Genomic DNA, 20,661 nt, shown 5'->3' with positions numbered 1-20,661 from the left:
AGCTACCCCTCCCCCTCGGCACGTGGGTCTTCACGGGACTGTCAATCAAGAGGCTCCGCCCACCCCCAGGAGTTGCATACAACCTAGCTAGGCCAATTGAACTTTGTCTCTTGGTACTTTTTTTTTTATTAGCTAGCATCTATGAAGTATTTGCTAGGTGCCAGGCCCCTTCCTAAGTACCTTCATGTACTGAGTTATCCAGTCCCCCCATGTCTCTAGGAGGCAGGTTTAATTGTTAGCCCCATTCTGCCAACCGGGAATCTCAAACAGGTTAAGTAACGTGTCCAAGTGATACAGCCAGTAATTGGTTGAGCTGGAAATTGGAGTCTCAGGTGCAGGGCTATAAGGATGGAGGGTGGTTGAAGATGATTCACTGGATGGCAGTGCCCCATGGGGTCTGTCTCTTCCTTCCTTCTTGCTCTCTAGTGCTATGGGCTGTCGGCAGGTCTGGTGGTTTAGCTTTTCCATCCCTTCTATGAGCTACCCTATACCTTCCAAGAAATCCACTCCCACTTTTTTGCTAGTCACCAAGAATCAGTGTCTGTACTTATATCTGAAAGAGCCCCATGTCACCCAACAAGTACCTGTAAAGCCCCTTAAGACAGGCCTCGGGACTTACCTGGTGGTGCAGTAGACTCCACGGTCCCAATACAGGGGGCCAGGGTTTGATCCCTGGTCAGGGAACTAGATCTCACATGCATGCTGCAACTAAGAGTTCGCATGCCACAACTAAGGAGCCCACAAGCTGCAACTAAGGAGCCCACCTGCCCCAACTAAGACCTGGTGCAACCAAATAAATAATTAAAAAAAAAAAAAAAAAAAAGACAGGCCTGCCCTGGCTCAGCTGACATACAGGTCACACAGAAACATAAGGCCAGTTTCCTGCCCTCCAGCTGCTTACATCTCAGATAGAAAAACAATGGTAACGATTGAATCCCACACCCTCCTATGCAGATTCTAAGCAAAAGAGAGCCAGACCTGGGTGGGCTAGATGCATGGAGAAAAAGGCTTCATGGAGGGCACAGCACGTGATCTTTGGGGATAGTCACTGTCGTGGACACCTTTCCATCATCTGCCATGCCACAGTCCCTTCTTCAAACACTGTCCCTCTCTACACAGAACAGCTGGTCCTGATTGCTGAGGTGGTACCTCAGGACCCCATTGGTGGGGCAGAGCATCTGCACCCTGTCTCTGTTCAGAGAACTCCTCACTGCATGGACCCCACCTTCCAGTATGAGGCTGAGAAAGCCAAATACTCATCTTCTCATCACCCCATTACGTGGCAACGAAGTGCCTGCCTGTGACTTGGGCGCCACCAATCAGACATTCTCACAAAGACATTTTCTCTGCAGCTTGCAATGCGAAGAAGCAGGGGCAAGGGAATCCATTCTGGTGGTGGTGGGGGCCATGTCCAGTGCCCAGGGGAATGGTGGCTGCAGTGCCAGTATGCAGTGCCGCTGTTGGTAAGGGCTACAAACTGCCCAGTCCAGCTTTTGGTGGTACTGGCAGCGGGATCCTCACAAAACCATTTCTGTGATGTGATTGTGGCTATGGTTCTAGCTGTTTGTCCACTCTCGTCCCTACTTGTTTTCCAAGCCTGAAAATTCTGTGATCTAATTGATATCCTCACAATAAATTTATTTTCTGCTCAAATCAGTTTCCATTGCTTGCAATGAAGAGCTCGGCCTCCCTGCCCACAGCTGATTGGACCAGAGGCGGACACTTGACTCGTGACAGACCAATCAGATTATCTCTCTCCTGACTCAGCTTCTGTTGCGTGTTTTGAAGGCCCTGTTGTCTGCGAGCACATGGACAGCAGAGAAAGGGCGTCTGTGCAGAATCAAGTTGAAAAAGAGAGAAGATGAAGATGAAGAGAGGGGGAGGGGGAGAGAGAGAGAGAGATTCCTCTAGTTCCTCATGAAGCCCTCTATTTCCCCTTGGGTTCTCCGAGTTGCCCCTGCATCCTTAAAATATTAGGTTGAATTATATGAAATTGTTGTTTTTATAGGTCAAAAAGGTCAGATAGCAGCAATTATGTGTGCTGTAACCTAGTAAGCTCCCCTTTTGGCCTATGCTGGATCAAGTGGGTTTCTTTACTTGCAACCCAAAGGGCTTTGTCTACAACAGTCAGACATTCCATTAGCTCAAAAATAGGGAGTGGAGGGCTTCCCTGGTGGCGCAGTGGTTGAGAGTCCGCCTGCCGATGCAGGGGACACGGGTTCGTGCCCCGGTCCGGGAGGATCCCACATGCCGCGGAGCGGCTGGGCCCGTGAGCCATGGCCGCTGAGCCTGCGCGTCTGGAGCCTGTGCTCCGCAACGGGAGAGGCCACAACAGTGAGAGGCCCGCGTACTGCAAAAAAAAAAAAAAAAAAAAAAGGGAGTGGAGCGGGCAGAGACAGAGCAGAAGCAGGAAATAAGGGTTTTCCATGTGTGGCAAAGACTGTCCCCAGTGAGAAGGCTGCCTTGCAGACCAGTGGCTACAGGACTTCCCATCTCCTCTCTGGGCACTGACTCTGAGGTCACTGTCCTCCACTGGTTTGTAATCCATGAACTTCCAGAAGATCTTCAGCCCCACCCTACTCACCTCAAGTAATACCACAGTTGACCCTTGAACAACAGGGGATTGAACTACCTGCCTCCAATTATATGCAGATTTTTAAAAACAGTAAATACTATGGTACTACACAATCTGCAGTTAGTTAATCTGCAAATGCAGAGGAACCACAGATACAGGGGGGAACTAAAAGTTTTTCATGGATTTTCAACTATACAGAGGGTCTGTGCCCCTAATCCCTTGCATTGTCAACAGCATTCATGTTAATATATGATCTTGAATAATGTTTTTGTTTTTGTTTTCTCCACATGGTGGTGTTTCCTAGTCACGTGTGCACTTTTCCCTACCTAACCTGACTATCCAATAACAGGGGACTGGTTGAAGAAGTTGTGATGTATCCATACAGTGCATTGCTATATGGCCATTAAAGCGATGGCTGGGGCTGCGGTGAGCAGGCGGGCAGTGGGAGTGATGTAGAAGACTTGATAAGGGTAGTTGGCATGGAAAGTGAGGTTGAGAACCACCCACTGATGAAGGGGAGTACCACTGAGCTGTTCAAAACCTGGCTGAGGGCGGACCATGAATCTGTGGTGATGTGCACCCCCCGATCCCATGCCTTTTCTTCTGGTTGTAGCCAGCAGTCCTGGAGATGGGAGGTAGAAAGACACTTTTTTTTTTGGTCCAAAGATGGGACCTGGGAAGTCAAGGTGGCCAAAGGACATTGAGGATTCTAGTGAAAGAAGTGAAGCAGCCATGGGCTGGATAGGAAAGGAAGTGAGGCTTAGAGTAGGGGATGAACTGGGGGAAAAGGGATGAGCTGTGAGGCTAGGAGATTCATTCAATGGGGGTGGGGACTATCTTCTATTCTGCTGCATATCTTCCTTCCCTAACACAGCCAGGTGCTCAGTAAATGTATTTTGAATGAACGAATATGTGGGTTATAACTCTGACATTAGAGCCAGAGACTGGCATTCTGCTTTTCGTCAGAGAACCAGCGGTACCCATAGTGGTGGCAAGTAGCACTTCAGGTCAGAGAAAACTGAGTTCACATCCAAGCTGCATCAACAAGCTGTGTGACCTTGAACAAGTCACCTAACCTTTCTGAGCCTAGGCTTTCTTTTCAGTAAATAGGGATAATGACAGCTTTCTTGGAAATTTGTTGCAGGGATTAAATGAGATGCCATGTGTCGAGCACTTAGCACAGTGTCTGGCACTTTGGGATCACTTGCTAAGTACTGCAGGAGGAATAATGGTCTCCAAGAGCCTGGCTGGTTCTGGAGGCTGCATCCTAATCCAATTGCTGCATTTAGTTAGAGTTCATGAGCGCAAGACCTGAAGCTAAACCGCTTCCTCAGTCAACTAACTGTGACATTTCTGAGCCTGTTTACTCATTTATACAGTGGGAATACTATCAGGACCTATCCAATAGACTGGTGGGGAAAATTGGGTGATAATTTATGTAAAGCATTTAGCATACTGCAGGTGCACAGCAGAGGCTGGCTGCTGGGATCCCTCATTATCTGAGATGCAGAAGGCCATGAGAGGAGCTGACTTTGTTGAGGGCGGAAGAACAGTTTTGGACCTGTCAAACTTTGAGATGGCATAAGACATGAAGTGCAGCTGTTAGGTGGGCAGTTGGATGTAAGTCCAGAGGGGAGGTCTGAGATGGGGAAAATATCTGGGAGTCATCAGCATACAGATGAGATTTAAAGCCATGGACTGGATGACATCACCACGGAAGTGAGGGCTTACAGAAAAGACAAGACTGAGGACTGAACTCGGGGTCATCTGATGCTTTGCAATGATGGGGATGATTGCTACTGCAAAGCTGGTGACCAGACACAGTGGGGCTGAAGCTGCACAGCCAGCCTGCCCCAGCAACATTTACTTAACATGCTCTTATATACTCGGCCAGGCTCTGGAAAAAGCGCTTTACAAAAGTTAACTCATTTAATGCTCGTAACAACCCTTTAAGTTAGAGGCAATTACTATCTCCATTTTGCAGATGGGAAAACTGAGACACAGGAAGATAGTTAACTTGCCCTTGCATACACAGCCAGCAAGTAGCAGAGCTAGGATTCAAACCCAGGCAGGCTGACCTCTGAGTCTCTATCTCTTCCAATTTTAAAATTCTAATTTCTAATTGTGGATAAATAAAGTGCCAACTGGACTTTCCAAGGGAATGCTGAATTTCTTAGTCTCTGACCCTTGAGAGCACAGCTAGGCGAATCATCCTGGAATAAACTACCATCAGAGGTCCCATTGATCCTCCAGGATCAGCCCCAATTAGCATTTCAGATCCTTGGCTGAGGAAAGAAGAGGAAGGGCGGTTTGTTCAAGGAATCTAGAGGATTGGCCAAAAAGTTTGTTTGGGTTTTTCTGTAAGGTGTTATGGAAAAACCCCAACGAACTTTTTGGCCAACCCAGTATAACACTGATGGATCAATTACTACACCCACGGCTCTGGAAAGTCCTGGGGTGGTGAGGTCAGGGAGAGGTCAAGGGTTCCTCTTCCAACCACGGACTCCAGCACCTGCATTTCCTACTTTCTTCACTAGTTACTCTTAGAATAATGGTGGCTGATTTGAGGCAGGAGCCAGAGTCCAGGTGGGAAGTTGGGATGGCCCCGGGAGATTAGCCTTGGGGCCATTCTTTATCTCCATGGGGTATAGCTGCTCTATTGGTTCAACTGCCCCATAAAACCTCACTGTGATAGGGAGGCAGTTTGAGTTCATTTACCCCTCTTAGAAGGTTCTCAATAATGAGTGTCTGAGCAAATAGGTGAAACCCAGTTGAAGAGGGAGAGAGAGAGGGTGTGGACGGGAGGAGGGTTGGAGGGTAAAATTCACACATAAATTCCAGTGAAAGGGAGCACAGCTGAGTCAGGTGTCTCAGTGCCAAGGCTGTCCTTTCCCACACCCTTGCCACTCCCATCCTGCCCTTGACGCTGGCTTTGGATGAGCTACTAAGGAGAAAAAGGTTCTGACCATGCACAAGGAAGTCGATGGGAAAGGGACTTAATTGGGGTTCTGGAGAGCCCATCTGCCAGCTCCTGCCCACGTCCGCTGGCCTGGAGCTTCTCAGGGTAGCTGCAGCACAACCAGCAGGGAACTTGTCAGATGCAGATTCCAGGGCCCCACCAGGCCTACCAAATCAGAACTCCTGTGGGTCAGGGCCCAGAGGTTTCCGTTTTTCACAAGCCCTCCCCTCCTGCACCCTCTGCAGTGTATGATAAAGATCACATTTGAAAAACTGTCTCACAGCCTATTCCAGACTGATCTGAACAAATAAAACAAAATCAGAGGGATCCCAGTGCCTACTAGCTGCACAGCCATAAGGAAGTATGAAATGCAGCCTCTTTCCTTAAAGGGGTTATAATCTAATTGGGAGGGACTTCCCTGGCGGTCCAGTGGTTAAGACTCTGCATTTCCATTGCAGGGGGCATGGGTTCAATCCCTGGTTGGGCAACAAAGATGCACATGCCGCGTGGTCAAAAAAAAAAATCTAATTGGGGGATAAAAGACATACTTTGTGAAGAGTTAAGTTAATGCTACAATGAATAATTCAAAACAGTAGGCAGATAGGCTGGACAAACTGCCAATGAGTGGGAATAACAGTATCATTCAATCAGCAGCTACAAAATACTAGATCCTATGCTAAGCCCTTTATTTATATACTGATTATCACACTAAAATCCTGGAAAACAGGTATTTTTATCCCCATTTAATAATGAGCAAATTAAGGATTTGGCTTATTTGCCAATCTCTCTCACATCCGCCTTCCCTGACCCTTAAGAGGTGATCAGGGTGATGCCTCTGTTTTCCCACAATACCCCAATGTTACAGACTTTATCTCAGTTATCACACCGTGTTACAATTGCCTGTGTACTAGGCTGGTTCTCTCACAAGATTTGAGGACAGATACTTGGTAGTTCCAGAATCTAGTGAACAGTAGGTACTCAGTATTTTTTGAATGACTAAAGATTGTGTGTCTGAAGTCTCAGGGCTAATACTGTGACTCACAAGCCCAGGTTTCCCCCTGAGCGATTACAAGCAGCTGGTATACACCTGGGGGGTTCCTGTAAAGGACAATCTACAGGTTGGAGTAATCAGAGAAGACTCCCGGGAGGAGGTGGAGTTGGAAAGACAATTCAAATTTGGAAAGACGGCTGAAAAGTGAGCAGTCATTCTATGCAGGCCAAGGCATAAAGGTGAGATTCTGCAAAGGGCACACCTCCTTCGAGCCTAGAGACCCCAGGGGATTTCGGGAGACTACACCCCTTTCCCTAAGCCTCCCTAGCCTCCTTAACCATCTTAAATCGAACCTACATCCCATACTTCTGTGAAATTACAGGGAGATGGCAAATGCTCTATTGTTTCCCCATGCCCAGACCGGTATGACATGTTTTTTATTAGTGGATTTCTCCATTTGGAAAGTCCCTTTTAAGAATTAATGGGAGGGCTTCCCTGGTGGCGCAGTGGTTGAGAGTCCGCCTGCCGATGCAGGGGACGTGGGTTCGTGCCCTGGTCCGGGAAGATCCCACATGCCGCGGAGCGGCTGGGCCTGTGAACCATGGCCGCTGAGCCTGCGCGTCTGGAGCCTGTGCTCCACAATGGGAGAGGCCACAACAGTGAGAGACCTGCGTACCGCAAAAAAAAAAAAAAAAAAAAAAAAAAAAAAAGAATTAATGGGATAGTTTTCAGTTTCCATGAAGAAATAAGACTTTACCCAGCTTTGAGCTTTTGTCTTCTTAAACACTGAGTATGTATTAATTTTACAACTGAAAAACAAGACCCCATGGTGGGATTATAGGTAGGTTTTAGTTTATTTGTGCTTTGTTCTTCCCAAAGTATCTACTATGAACAACTATTGCTTTTATGAACAGAAAATTAAAAACCCTTTCCTCCATAAAGATTGTTTAAAGAGGAAAGAAAGAGAATCTCAAGGTGGCACAATTCATGATGTTGGGAAGCAGGATGTTTGGGGGAAAAGAACTAAAGATGTTCTAAATTCTGAGTTCCAAGAACTTCAGCACCCAGGCAATCTGGGGCTAAACCAATTCAGTCTCAACATGGCAAAACATATTAAGAGCTGTAAGAATGTTCCAGATCCCATAACTTTGTAATCCCATCCTGGGGCTTTAGCTCAAGGAAATACTTTAAAAAAATTATCTACATATAAAGAAGCTCACTGTGGCCTCTCATTTAATGGGGTAACCTGGGCTCCCCCTAAAAGTCCAACAGCAAACATTATGCAGCCATTTCTAACAATAAACATGGCAGCTTAATAGAAACATGGGACTGTGTTTACAAACTAATACCGAGCAAAGAAAAAAAGAATGGAATATTGCATTATATAGTGACTATGGCTATTGTACACCTGCTATAATTAGAGTGGTGGGAAAGAAAGCAGGGATGAGAGAGGAGAGAGATGAATGAAAGAGGCAGGAAGACAATTAAAAAAGTAAAAATAGTTATAGTGTTAGGGTAATGGGATTATGGAGGACTTTTGGAAATCTGTTTAAATGATGATGAAAGTTGCCTTGGTAGTAAATATGAACTATACATAGGGGCACTGTGACTTTGAGCAAGTTACTTAACTTCGCTGAACCTCAAGTTTCCTCCCTGGCAAAATGGGGACAATAATGGTACCTACTTCATAGAGTTGTTTGGAAGATTAAATGATATAATTCATATAGAGCACTCGGCATCATGCCCAATGCATGATAAATATTCAATAAGTGTTAGCTATTATTGTCAGTGTTATTTCGTCATTATTATCAATGAGGGGAAATTCTCATATGCTCCAGGTGGGAGTGTAAACTGTTCTAGCCTCTGAGAAAGGCATTAGGGTATAGATATAAGTTTATATATAACTTTAGATACAAAACCCCTTTGGTTCCAGGAATTGCATGTCTAGGAATTTATCCTTAGCAAATAATCTCAGTAAATAATCTGACATGTACACCAAGGGGTGTGAATGAGAATGTTTATCTCAGAGTTATTTATAATAGAAAAAGACTGGGAACAACCTAAAGACCTGGCAATAGTTACATAAATTATGTTTTCTTTTTTTCTTTTTTTCTTTTTTTTTTTTTTTGCGGTACACGGACCTCTCACTGTTGTAGCCTCTCCCGTTGCGGAGCACAGGCTCCGGACGCGCAGGCTCAGCGGCCATGGCTCACGGGCCCAGCCGCTCCGCGGCATGTGGGATCTTCCCTGACCGGGGCACGAACCCGTGTCCCCTGCGTCGGCAGGCGGACTCTCAACCACTGTGCCACCAGGGAAGCCCCTCAGAGTTATTAATAGAAAAAGACTGGGAACAACCTAAAGACCTGGCAATAGTTACATAAATTATGAAACATACATACCACAGAATATGTACGATATACCTTTATGTAATGATATACACGTGTACTTACATCATTACATGAAAAAGAAATGACAGAACAATATAATCTTATTTATAGAAGAAAGTATAGGTGTGCATTTAAAAGTCTAGAAGGATAGCTACCGACCGTTATCAAGGGCCATCTCTGTCACTTGCTCTGAATTATGAAATTTTAATATATACAATTCAGCATCAGAAAATCCACGATGAGGTGTGGGTGAGGGGAGTGTGGGTGTGTGGTTTTGTGCTTTTTTAAAGTGAGACACCTGGCTGGAGTGAGGAATTCTAAGATTGGAGATTGCAGACTGGCAAAATGTGGCAAAGCTGGTTTCATCAGTTCAGAAACCACTCAGTCCCAGGTCTGGGGGGTTAGCAACTGTGGTGAATTCTGCTTTGGATAGAAATGATGGGGATTCTTGGAGAGCCCACTCTGGAAGAGGAGACAGATGCAAAACTTTCCTTATTTATAACAATAAGAGTGACGGCCTTTGTAAGTGCTTCATACTTTCATGGCCAATCGGTTTGATCCAGAGAGCAGTCCCACGAGACAGGCAGGGCAGGAGTTATCACCGAGGAGATGGGAGTCCTTAAAGTGAAGTGGTGCCAGAATCAGAACAGGGACAGGAAGTGGGGGCTGAATTACTAGCCCTTCCAGTGGTGAAGCTGGAATAGAGTGAAATTCACCACGCTCCCAGCCCATGCCTGGCACATAGTAGGTCTTCAGCGCACCTGGCACTGCCTCCTCTGATCGGCTCCCTGGGCCCTTGGGCAGCTGCTTCCCTTTGCTTGCACCATCTACACCCATCTTGTGCCTATTCTCCTTCAAGTGCTCTTTGCTGCAGACAACTCATTGTTTCCTTTCATTGTGGCCCTTCCCACCTTCATCACATTGTTCCCTCAACTTAGAATGTTACCTGCCTCCATTCTCAGTGTCTTCCAACCTTACCACTTCTGTAAACATCCAAATTCCTTCAAGACCTGTATTAAATGCCATCTCCTATGCAAAGCTACACCAGCCAGCTGGACACCATCACTCCTTCCCTAGGCCCCAGGCCCCAGGCCCCAGATCTGCACGTCTCTCGGGACACATCCCATCCTGCTTGCACAGGGGTTCTCTGCAGGTGTGTTTTGTCCCTGGACCAGACTGGAGGCTGTTTTGGGAAGGGGGTATGTCTTACTGCTTCCTCAGTGCTGGCCCCAAAATGAGGTGCCCGAGGCACTTTGGTCGATGAATGCAGGGGTGACTGAGTAAATGAGGGAAGATGGGAGCGTGGATAGAGGGAGGGCTGGGTAGAGGTGGATGACACCTCAAACCCTGTGGCAGAGCTGGCCCTGGCCTTGCCAGTGGCAATGGGATTCCAGCCAACGAGTCCCCAGGGTGAATAACCTCAGGTTTCTGCTGCCTGCCTACATCATAAAGTTGCCAGTGCTTCCTCTTCAGGGGTGGGAAGGAGAAGTGGGGTGACTTTGGGGCTGAGCCTCAGCATCTGGGAGGGTTTATAAGCTGAGGCACCAGACCCCTCAGCACCGCAGCCCTGCTTCCTCATCCTTCTTCTCCTGAGCCTCCAGCTCTCCGGCAGCATGTCCTTCACCGGCAAGTATGAGATGGAGAGCGAGAACAACTATGACAAGTTCATGAAGCGCCTGGGTGAGTGAGCTCCTGAAAGCACCTTCCTGGGGCTGGGCTGTCACGGCCAGCTCTGCACAGGGAACCCACAGTCTGCGAGGCTCAGAGAAGTTGAGTGACTCGTGCAAGGTCCCGCAGCCAGTCATGGGTGAGGTGGAGAGTTGATTGGTTTATTCATTCAAACATTTACTGAATGCTTGCTACACGCAGACCAACCCAATGTTACTGATGGGGTGCCTCAGCAAGCCTTGCCCGAGGTCACACTATGCATCAGTGGCAGATGTCATTAGACCCCCTGGACCCGAGGATGAGATGATGAGTGGTGTCACCACATCCTGCCTGGGGAGAGGTGACCAAGGGGTGGGAGCACAGAGATCAGGTTTGACAAGCCACTCGTTCACTAAGTCACTGAGCAAACGGGGGCCTCTTACAGTGCTAGGCACTCTGGGTGGAGATCAAAGACCCCACTCTTCTGTTTGATTTGCAGCACTGGTTGTGAAGAACCAAAGAGACAGTGGACTTGACAATCCTGCAGAAATCTTGGTGTGCTAGCTAAGTGTGAGGCAGTGCAGTTTTCTAGATTGAGGACAGCCCCAGGGGACCAGGGCCTACGACCTCCTGGTAGGAAATGGGCCCCAAGAGCAGGATCCATGTGCCCTGGGGCCTTGGGAAGGCAAGAGCCCTTCTGAGTCAATCACTGGGACTGGCCCTGAAGGAACAGTGACTTGGTTTCACCTACAACAGTCTAGATGTAGCAATCTTTATCTGTAAAGCAAGAGCATTTCAAGACAGTCTTGAAGGTCTCATTCATTTTAGAAATTTGTGAGGTTGGCAAATTTCTGTTCTACTACTATCAGAAGAGCAGCTATTATTTATTCTTAACTATATGCCAGCAGTTTTACCAGACACAAACACTGTAATTTAATCCTTGCAACAGCCCTGTGAAATGGGCCTTATTATCCCCATTTTTTGGATGAAAACACTGAGGCTGGGAGAGACAGTGACTTGCCCAAGCCACATGGCTCACGACATGGGGCTTGTGCTCGACTGTCAGGCTAGCCTGCCGTAGGGGAGGCAAGCTCGTGCCCAAAGCCACAAGTTGTAGGCAGCTCTTACATGGCCACTCTGCTTGTCCCCTGGCCCAGGGCTCCCCAGCGACAGGATTGAAAAGGGTCGCGACCTCAAGACTATCTCAGAGGTGCAGCAGGACGGGCAGAACTTCACCTGGTCCCAGAACTACCCCGGGGGCCCCTCCATTACCAACAATTTCACCATCGGCAAAGAGTGCGACATGGAGACCGTGATGGGCAAGAAGTTCAAGGTGAGAGGCAGCTGGCCACCCCTCCCTCCTTCGCCAGGACTCTGGCTGACTTCTTGGTCCCCACCATGTCCCTGGGGGCTGCTCCCTGAGCTGAGGCTTCTTCTCGAGTCTAGCCTCCAGCTTTAACAGCCTGAGTTACTTGGCAGTTTAGCCTCTCCTAGTTTTTAATGCTACCGTCAATAACGGACACTATAATGATAGTAAAAATTGTTAACATTTGCTGAATCCTTCACACATATATCCCAGACACTTGCTGGATCTGTCACACATCTTAATGCAGGTAAGCCCATGAGGTCGCTACAATTACTGCCCTGTTTGACAGATGGGGGAGCTGGGCTGAGTCATAGGATGAAATAGCTGCCTGGATCCCACAGCAGGGGTGGGCCTGTATAACCAGGCAGTCTGGTTCCGTAGAGCACAACCACATTTTTTTTTAATTAATTTATTTTATTTATTTATTTTTGGCTGCACTGGGTCTTCATTGCTGCACGCGGGCTTTCTCTAGTTGCAGCGAGCAGGGGCCACTCTTCATTGCAGTGCACAGGCTTCTCATTGTGGTGGCTTCTCTTGTTGCGGAGCACGGGCTCTAGGCGTGCGGGCTTTGGTAGTTGTGGCCCATGGGCTTCAGCAGTTGTGGCTCGCGGGCTCTAGAGCGCAGGCTCAGTAGTTGTGGTGCACAGGCTTAGTTGCTCCGCGCCACATGGGATCTTCCCAAACCAGGGCTTGAACCCGTGTCCCCTGCGTTGGCAGGTGGATTCTTAACCACTGCACCACCAGGGAAGCCTCCATAACCACATTTTAATGCTTCCTCTAGCGTGGCCTAGAGATTAATTGCCCAGGCCCTAGAACCAGACTCATCTGGGTTTGAAACTGCAGTCTTGGGTAGCAAAGAATTGAAAGGTGGTTGTTTGTCCCTTCCTACCCAGACTGGTCCCCCAGGTCTTCCACCCATTCCCCTCTGTAGCCTCCAACCCTGGCCAAGAGAGTACTTTGCTCCTTCAGGCTTCTAGGCTGCCAAGGTGGAGGATACGTAGTCATAATGTTCATATTCTGCCACTTGGGTATTTTAAAAATTTAACAATTTCTCACAGATGTCTTTCTGTGTCAGCACATATTGACTTGCCTCTTCTTTTTTAATGGTGGTACAGTATCCTATAGTATGGAAATGCTATCATTTATTTACCACTCCCTCATTAATAGATTTTTAGGTTATTTACCAGTGGATAATACAGCATTGTATTACAAACAATGCTGCAATCAACACCCTTGGATGACGTTAGCATCCTTCTAAAAATGATGATCATAACTGACTCCATAGTTAACAAGGGGTGCTCAACACCAAGCCAGGCACTGCTCTAAGCACTTTATATGTATCATAGTAAATCATTTAATCCTCCCCAGAACTCCAGGAAGTAGGTACAGTTACTACCCCTATTTTAGAGATGAGAAAACCGAGGCACAGGGACTTCCCTGGTGGCGCAGTGGTTAAGAATCCGCCTGCCAATGCAGGGGACACGGGTTCGAGCCCTGGTCCGGGACGGTCCCACGTGCCGCGGAGCAACCAAGCCCGTGCGCAACAACTACTGAAGCCCGCACGCCTAGAGCCCGTGCTCCGCAACAAGAGAAGCGACCGCAATGAGAGCCCGCGCACCGCAACCAGGAGTAGCACCCACTCACTGCAACTAGAAAAAGTCCATGTGCAGCAAAGAAGACCCAACGCAGCCAAAACTAACTAACTAAATAAAGATAAATAAACAAACAAAACCGAGGCACAGAAATGTTCAGTGACTTGCACAGGTTATCTGTATCTTTGGGTATATGTAATCAGATGTCTATAGGGTAAATTAATTCCCAAAGGGTGATTGCTGAGGCTGCAAGCAGGCCCTTCATCCCTGAGGGGCTGGCCTGTGTTTGGGGGGTGCTCTGCAACTCTGTGTTTTGCTTCTCTTCCAGGCCACTGTGCAGATGGAGGGTGGGAAGGTGGTGGTGAACTTCCCCCACTACAACTACACTGCGGAGATTGTGGATGGCAAGCTGGTGGAGGTGAGTGTCCCACTGGTTCCTGGCAAAATCGATGAGAATGCTTTTCTGCCCCCAGCCACGGCCCCCAAGAGGTGGTCCTCTGGGCAGCTGGCTTTATGGGCAACCCCCCCTACCCACCCAACCATGGGCCAGGCTCTGTGCTGAGCACTGGGTGCACATGACCTCATTTGACCTTCACAATCACCCTGTTAGGTAAGGATTTTTATCCCCATTTTGCAGGTGAGGAAACTGAGACACGGGATGGCTAAGTGCTTGGCCGGAGGGCACAGAGCTTTTTTGACAAAGCAGGGATTTGGCTCTGGGCAGTCTGACTCCAGTGCCCACGCTCGGCCACCGCAGGGACGCACGTCTGGACCCCTCCCAGAGTGTGAATGAAGTGGGGAGTCTGGGTGGGCCCTGCAAGGGTAGCCATCGCCATTCCACTTCCACAAGGGACTTTAGGCCCTTGCTGCTAGATGTTCTGGTGTTTCAAGAGAAGCTGGAAATTGGCACTTCCAAGTGAAATTTCCAGTCTAGCAAACGTTGCCAACTAATTAAACATTTATTGAAACGCTGACAGGGACAACTCACACACCTGTGGACTGACCCCTCCCACACGCCATTCTCTGTAAACACAGGTTGGAGGTGCTGCCCTGGAGGGCCCTCATCTCACATCCCTCTCTTCTCCCTGGGGCTCCAAAGTTTTCCCCAGGTGAAAGAAACGGTGTGAGGTTAAGAGGAAAAGGAAGGCGTTTCCCCCTTCGTGAGCCTGTGTCCTGGGCTAGAGTCCCCCTGGGGGAGGTCTGGTCTGTCCTCCCCAAGCCTCTCCAGAAGGGAAGTGATGAGGAAAGCAGGGTTTGCCTCCCCCTGTCCTCTCTCTCTGTCTCTCAATCTCTCCCTTGTTTCCTTGTTTTCCTCATCTCAAGCCCAGTCTAGAGAAAAGGAGCACATGGCCCAAGAGGCTCAGTGCCCTCGCATTACTCCCATTTTACAGAGAAGCCATAGAGTCTCAGAGACACGAGTAACTTGCCCAAGGTCACACAGCTACTTTGTGGTGGAGGCAGATCGCATCAGCTGACTTCTAAATTCTCTGCCTGCTCTTCCCAGGCCAATGGGTCTTCTTTCTCCCCTTCATTTTAGTTAAAAAATATACATATATAAAAATAAATAGATGTACAGTGTTTTAAAAATATATCTATGTGTATGTGTATATATATACACACACATATATATATACATATATGTATGTATGTATATGTATGTGTGTGTGTGTGACATAAGTGACTATACATTTTCTTCTGGATGGAAATCAACCTCTTGGAGAACCTGATGAAAGCTAGAGGCAAAGCTCCCCAGCCTGTAAGGAGTGCAGGGAGAACACAGGGCAGGAGAATGGAGCACATTTGTGCCCAACTGAACTGATCTTCCCAAATGGAACAAACCCATTTCCTAATTCCTAGAGGCGCCTGACCGTGGAGCCTATATGGTGTGAGCAGAGCCCAGAGTTCAGGGCCATTATACACACGCACGCGCACGCACACACGCAAATGCACACGCACACAGACTAGGCACCAGAGACAAGCCATCTTGGTTGCAGATCTCCCAACTCTGGAGGCCCAGAATCGTTCTGGATACCTCGCTTCTTCTCTACCAACATGGGTGCATTTTGCAAGCACCCCTCCTCCCATCTCCACCCACCACCAGCACCCCTTCTCTCATCACCTCTCCTCTAGACCGTGCCCCAGCCTCCTCCCCAGCCTCCCCCTCCACTTCATCTTCCATCCATCCCATATGCAAATCACACATCACTTCACACTGCTGCCCTTTGACAAAACTGCTTCCACCAAACTCCACTTGCCACCCACCCCTCCTCACAAGAAAGCTGCTTTCCTCTGCTGAGGATCTGGACCAACTGATGCTACGCACACATCCCAAGACAGCGTGTCTTGGCCTTGAGCCCAGGGCACCACACACAGTGGGCCTTGGCCGAACAGTATCCTCTTGCAGCCTCTTCCATGAATGCTTACACTTCCTGAGGACAGAGAATGTATCTTCCCATCACCGAGCACAGGGACCCCATAAATGCTAAATGGTGCAGAGGGTGAGCATGGCCCCTCGGACTTAGAGGGGTGACTGATTTCTCTAACCTTCAGTTTTCTCCTCTGTACAATGGGGACAATCTTGGTGTCGTGCAGATGGGCCTGGCATGGGTGAACTGATATGGACAGATGTGTGGAAGATTATCCCACGAAAAGCCACATCACGCCAACATCTGTTAGCACTTTGGCCATGTAGAGTCCACACAATGAGTCCTGTAACAAATTGGGAAACTGAGGCCCGGAGAAGCAGTGCAGCAGGCTCACTCCCACTCAGGGCTGGGACTGGAAGCTGTTCTACCTTCTCTGGGCCCCATGGTCACCTTGGGGCCCCTGCACTGACACCCCCTGTTCCTGCTGCTTCTTCCAGATCTCCACCGTTGCAGGTGTGTCCTACGAGCGCGTGAGCAAGAGGCTGGCCTGAGCTAGTAGGCAGGGCTCCGCGGGGGCCGCAAAGCCACCAATAAAGCTGATGTAACAACAGACATTCTGCTCCTTCCAGAGCCTCTGCCTTTGTTCTCTGCTGTCTTGGGGCAGTTCTGGCTGGTGGGGGTGGGAAACCCCTGACGATGGCTACACAGGCCACACCTTGGCCCTGAGATCTCTGCGGGACCTGTGTCATGGCAGAGGGAGACGGGTATGGACGGAAGACCCCTGGCCCCGGGGAGAGGGCAAAGGCGGTGCTCAGGATGCACGGCGGGCACACTTCTGTGGACCCCTCGCCCCAGCCTGCCATCCACATTCTGCGTGGAGACCATCCTTTCAAGAGACAAATATCACCTCGGAGGTGGCACACTGACTCTCATATGGGCCACAGGAAGGCGGGGAAGGGCTCCCCGCTGCTGGGTCCCGAGGCTGCACGGACACTGGGATGCACCCACCCGGGTTTAGCCAGGGAAGGTGTTTCAGCATGGCTGTGGCTCTCTGCTAATCTGCTGTGGAGTCGTTCCTTTGGGTTTCAGTTTACCTGCTGGTACGAGAGGGGGCCAGGAGGACCAATGAGGGACTGAGGAGAAATGGGAGTCTATGAGATGGCAAAGGGGTTATGGGAATGCCAGGCAGGAAGCGAGCTGTCAGAGTAGGGCTTAGACAGGGGGGCCTGGGAGAAACTTGGAGAAGCTGCAGTGGGCTGGGAAAGGTGGTCAGAAGGGTCACTCTGATCCCCTGGTAGGTGCCTGGAGCCCTGCATCAGGAAGGATTCTGAGGCAGCATTTGGACTGAGCAGGCATCCCTGCCTGATTACAGCGTCTGTCCGGGGCATGGAAGAAGAGGAGGGAGCTCTGCCTGTCCCGTGGCTAGATAATCGCTAATCCTGATGCGCTTTTTTTCATTCTCCTCTTTCATACTCCTTGGGAGTATTCCCCATCCGGGTACCACCCTAACTTCTATTTTATTACTTTTTTTTGGCCACGCCATGCAGCAAGCAGAATCTTTAGTTCTGGACCAGGGATCAAACCTGTGCCCCCTGCAGTGGAAGCATGGAGTCTTAACCCCTGGACAGCCAGGGAAGTCCCCACCCTGACTTTTTTTTTTTTTTGTGGTACGCGGGCCTCTCACTGTTGTGGCCTCTCCCATTGCGGAGCACAGGCTCCGGATGCGCAGGCTCAGCGGCCCTGGACTTATGGGCCCAGCTGCTCCGCGGCATGTGGGATCCTCCCGGACTGGGGCACGAACCCGCGTCCCCTGCATCGGCAGGCGGACTCTCAACCACTGCGCCACCAGGGAAGCCCCACCCTGACTTCTTCTTACCCCATATTTTTCTCTATGGCAACTCACTTATTTTTACTACAATGGAAACTTTATATCACTTATATACATGGAAAGCCAACATCATTTGCCATAAATAGACTAGGACTACTTAAAAAAGTCAAAGCTGAACAATGTTGACTTCTAGCTGGATTCTGCTGCCACAGCCATGACTTTGAGGCCTCCCTTAGTGAAAAGCGTAAGAACCTTACAAGAGCAAGTAGCATCAAATGGGAAACTCTCTCCTTCCCTAATCAAAAATCCTGCAGGACTCCTCGAAAAGAGAAGAATGCACTCACTGTAAGAGTTGAATTATCTAAGTGTCCATCAGTGGATGAATGGATGAAGATGTCTCTCTCTCTCGCTCTTTCTCTGTCACACACACACACACACACACACACACACAAACACACACAGGAATACTATTCAGCCATAAAAAAAGAATGAAATCCTGCCATTTGTGACAACACAGATGGACCTTGAAGGTATTATGTTATGTGAAATAAGTCAGATGGAGAAAGACAAATATCGTATGATTTCAAAATAAAACAAAAACTCATAGATGCAGAGAACAGATTAGTGGTTACCGGAAGGGAAGAAGGTTAGGCGGGTGGGTGAAATGGTTAAGAGGGTCAACTGTATGGTGGTAATGGATGCTACCTAAACTGGTGCTGGTGATCTCTCTTCAGTATATACAAATATACTGCAAAGTATATACAAATATACAAAGTATACAAATATACTGCAAAGTTGAATTATAATACTGTATACCCGACACATATACTACAAAGAGAGTTGAATGATCTAAGTTATCTTGAATATACAAGTCCCACATATGGGTTATTAGAAATAAGGTTTGCCCGACACCTTGCGCAGGGTCTGGCACACAGCAGGTGCTTAGTAAGTGCTACCTGACCTCAGGTCCTTGCAGCCTGTGTAATCTATGGCCTTTCACTCTCAGGGGCCAGCCTCAACTTGGACGGACAGCACAGCCCAACTCACTGGCAGCTCAGTCCTCGCCTCCCCCCCCACATTGTGCCCTGAAACTTGTTGCTTTCCAAGGACAGCACTCAGCCTCCCGCACCCACCCACCAAGCCAGGACCCTGTGAATGCCATCATTTTGCCAAGACTTATTGCTAATTAAGTTAACTAGGTAAGCATTAAATTAAACTAGCAGTGTTGCTGTTTCCCCTCCAGACTGAATAGTTACTCATAATGAGCTTGGATAAGAAGTCTGTAAATAACAGAGAGGTAACCATAATTAGGCTGAAAATTGAGAGAGAGAGAAGGAAAGGAGAAGAGTAGAAAAGAAAGAAAGACCTGAGGGGGAAGAAAGATTGTTTATACTTTGGTAACCGATTCAAGGACAAATTCAAACACTGCAGCCAGTGTTACAGAGTCACAGATTCATGGAATAGAAGGATCTCAGAGCTCAACTAGTTTAAACTCTGTATTACACAGATATAGAAACCAAGGCTCAGAGAGGGGAAGAAATTCACTAAGGTCACACAGCAGATTAATGAAGGGCTGGGCATCACTGGCTGATGGAGGCTACAGTTTCTTATTCCAGCTTATGGGGGTAAGTGGAGTAAGGTGAGATGCGGTGAAGTGTCCATGTTGCTGGCATCTTGGAAAAGAGGCTTCCTCAGCCAGTAGAAGGGACAGTGGTTAAGAGCTTCAACTCTGGAGTCCCATTGCCAGGGTTCAAATCCCTCTTCTACCACCTAGAAGCTGTGTCACCTTGGGGTAAGTTCATCCATTTCTCTGAGCCTCAGTTTCCTACCTTGTCAGCAGGGAAAACAACTGCGCTTACCTAATAGAGTCGTCATGCTACAAATTAAATACTAGCCACTGCGACCGCGACCACCATCATTCCATTCTCAGCACTGTCATTCCCAAGCCAGTGCGATCAAAGTGTTAGGAGTGCCCCCTCCACTCACTTTAAGGCGCACGGGCACGCTGCAGTATTTCTTGGCATCTTGTCTTGTCCATGTGTAAAAGAGGCTAATAAGACCTTCCCTTCCCGGGTGACAGAGGAGTTGCAAGAGTTAAAGGTAAAAATCCTCGCTAGTGGCCTCCATAAAGTTAGAGACGCTTCACCATTTTGCTGTGCTGTTCAAGGTGCGGTAGTGACTCCCTGCTCAGTTCAGGTGCCCTTCACCCTGACCCTTGGAAGTCATCTCTAGCAACCATTTCCCTCCTGCCAAGCTCATCTGGTGAAACGGGGGCTTCTCAAAGCATCTTTAAAGACTACCACTAGGTGGCGTTCCACCACATACCTGTGGCCCCCCAAGGATACCAAGAGGTGTTTGTATGCTGGGGGTGGGGCAGGGGGGTGAGCAGTGAAATCCCAAGTGATTGGGCCATAGTGTGGGTGTGTGTTTCCTCTGGGGGGGGGCAATGCGGAGGCCACAAGTCTCCTCAGTCCGGCATATCTAAGTGCAAAACTGAGTCCACACCACTTGCCCATGGTGAGACCTTGGGCCTCTCTGAACCTCAGTATCCTCATCTGGAAAATGGTGATAATGATGTTGTCGTGAGGACAAAAGAAGAGCAGGGGGGATAAGAGACCATGAGGAAAGTGTCAAGTACAGGGCATGGAACACAGTGAGTGCTCACTAAACAGGGCCCTTCTTGGAGGTTCTACTGGTGTGACTGGGAACACACTAGGTCAGAGCTTCTAGAGCAGAGAGATGTGGCCAGACCTGGCTGTGCATGTGCATCTCCTGGGGGTCCTATTAAAAGGATAGCCCAGGCCCCACTGCAGACCTGCAGAACAGGACACTTTGGGTGTGACGACCAGGGAGATGTCACTGTTCTGAAGTGCTCCCCAGCCAGGTGTGACCTTGGAGACCATTCCAGTCCCAACCCTCCCATTCTGCAGATGAAAAAACTGAGATCTAG

The 20,661-nt window shown here is 48.7% G+C and overlaps 2 protein-coding genes across 3 annotated transcripts in view; one reads left to right on the top strand and one right to left on the bottom strand.

Annotated features, from left to right (window-relative positions):
* The window catches only part of CCNJL (cyclin J like), a 157,068-nt gene that overhangs the window by 83,711 nt on the left and 52,696 nt on the right, over positions 1-20,661 (bottom strand). The window contains exon 8 of one of the 2 annotated variants that reach the window (XM_067732960.1): positions 9,065-9,530. The exons of the other annotated variant lie outside the window; for it this stretch is intronic. The gene's annotated coding sequence lies outside the window, so the exon portion shown is untranslated. Of the gene's footprint in view, positions 1-9,064; positions 9,531-20,661 lie in introns of those variants that run through there. 2 annotated transcript variants of the gene reach the window in all.
* Positions 10,526-16,483, top strand: FABP6 (fatty acid binding protein 6). The gene is made up of 4 exons (XM_067732962.1): positions 10,526-10,592; positions 11,717-11,892; positions 13,846-13,935; positions 16,381-16,483. The coding sequence occupies exons 1-4, from the start codon at positions 10,526-10,528 to the stop codon at positions 16,432-16,434; spliced, it is 387 nt and encodes a 128-aa protein (XP_067589063.1). The 3' UTR covers positions 16,435-16,483.

The sequence above is a fragment of the Pseudorca crassidens genome, chromosome 3 (genome assembly GCF_039906515.1).
Source record: "Pseudorca crassidens isolate mPseCra1 chromosome 3, mPseCra1.hap1, whole genome shotgun sequence".
Taxonomy (NCBI): domain Eukaryota; kingdom Metazoa; phylum Chordata; class Mammalia; order Artiodactyla; family Delphinidae; genus Pseudorca; species Pseudorca crassidens.
This window is presented reverse-complemented; position numbering and strand designations above follow the sequence as displayed.

Bases quoted from the DNA above. Each gene is read 5' to 3' on its own strand.
- FABP6 (XM_067732962.1), top strand. From the start codon at position 10,526: ATGTCCTTCACCGGCAAGTATGAGATGGAGAGCGAGAACAACTATGAC. The intron at 11,893-13,845 runs GTGAGAGGCAGC...CTTCTCTTCCAG, and splicing joins TGATGGGCAAGAAGTTCAAG to GCCACTGTGCAGATGGAGGG. The intron at 13,936-16,380 runs GTGAGTGTCCCA...TGCTTCTTCCAG, and splicing joins TGGATGGCAAGCTGGTGGAG to ATCTCCACCGTTGCAGGTGT.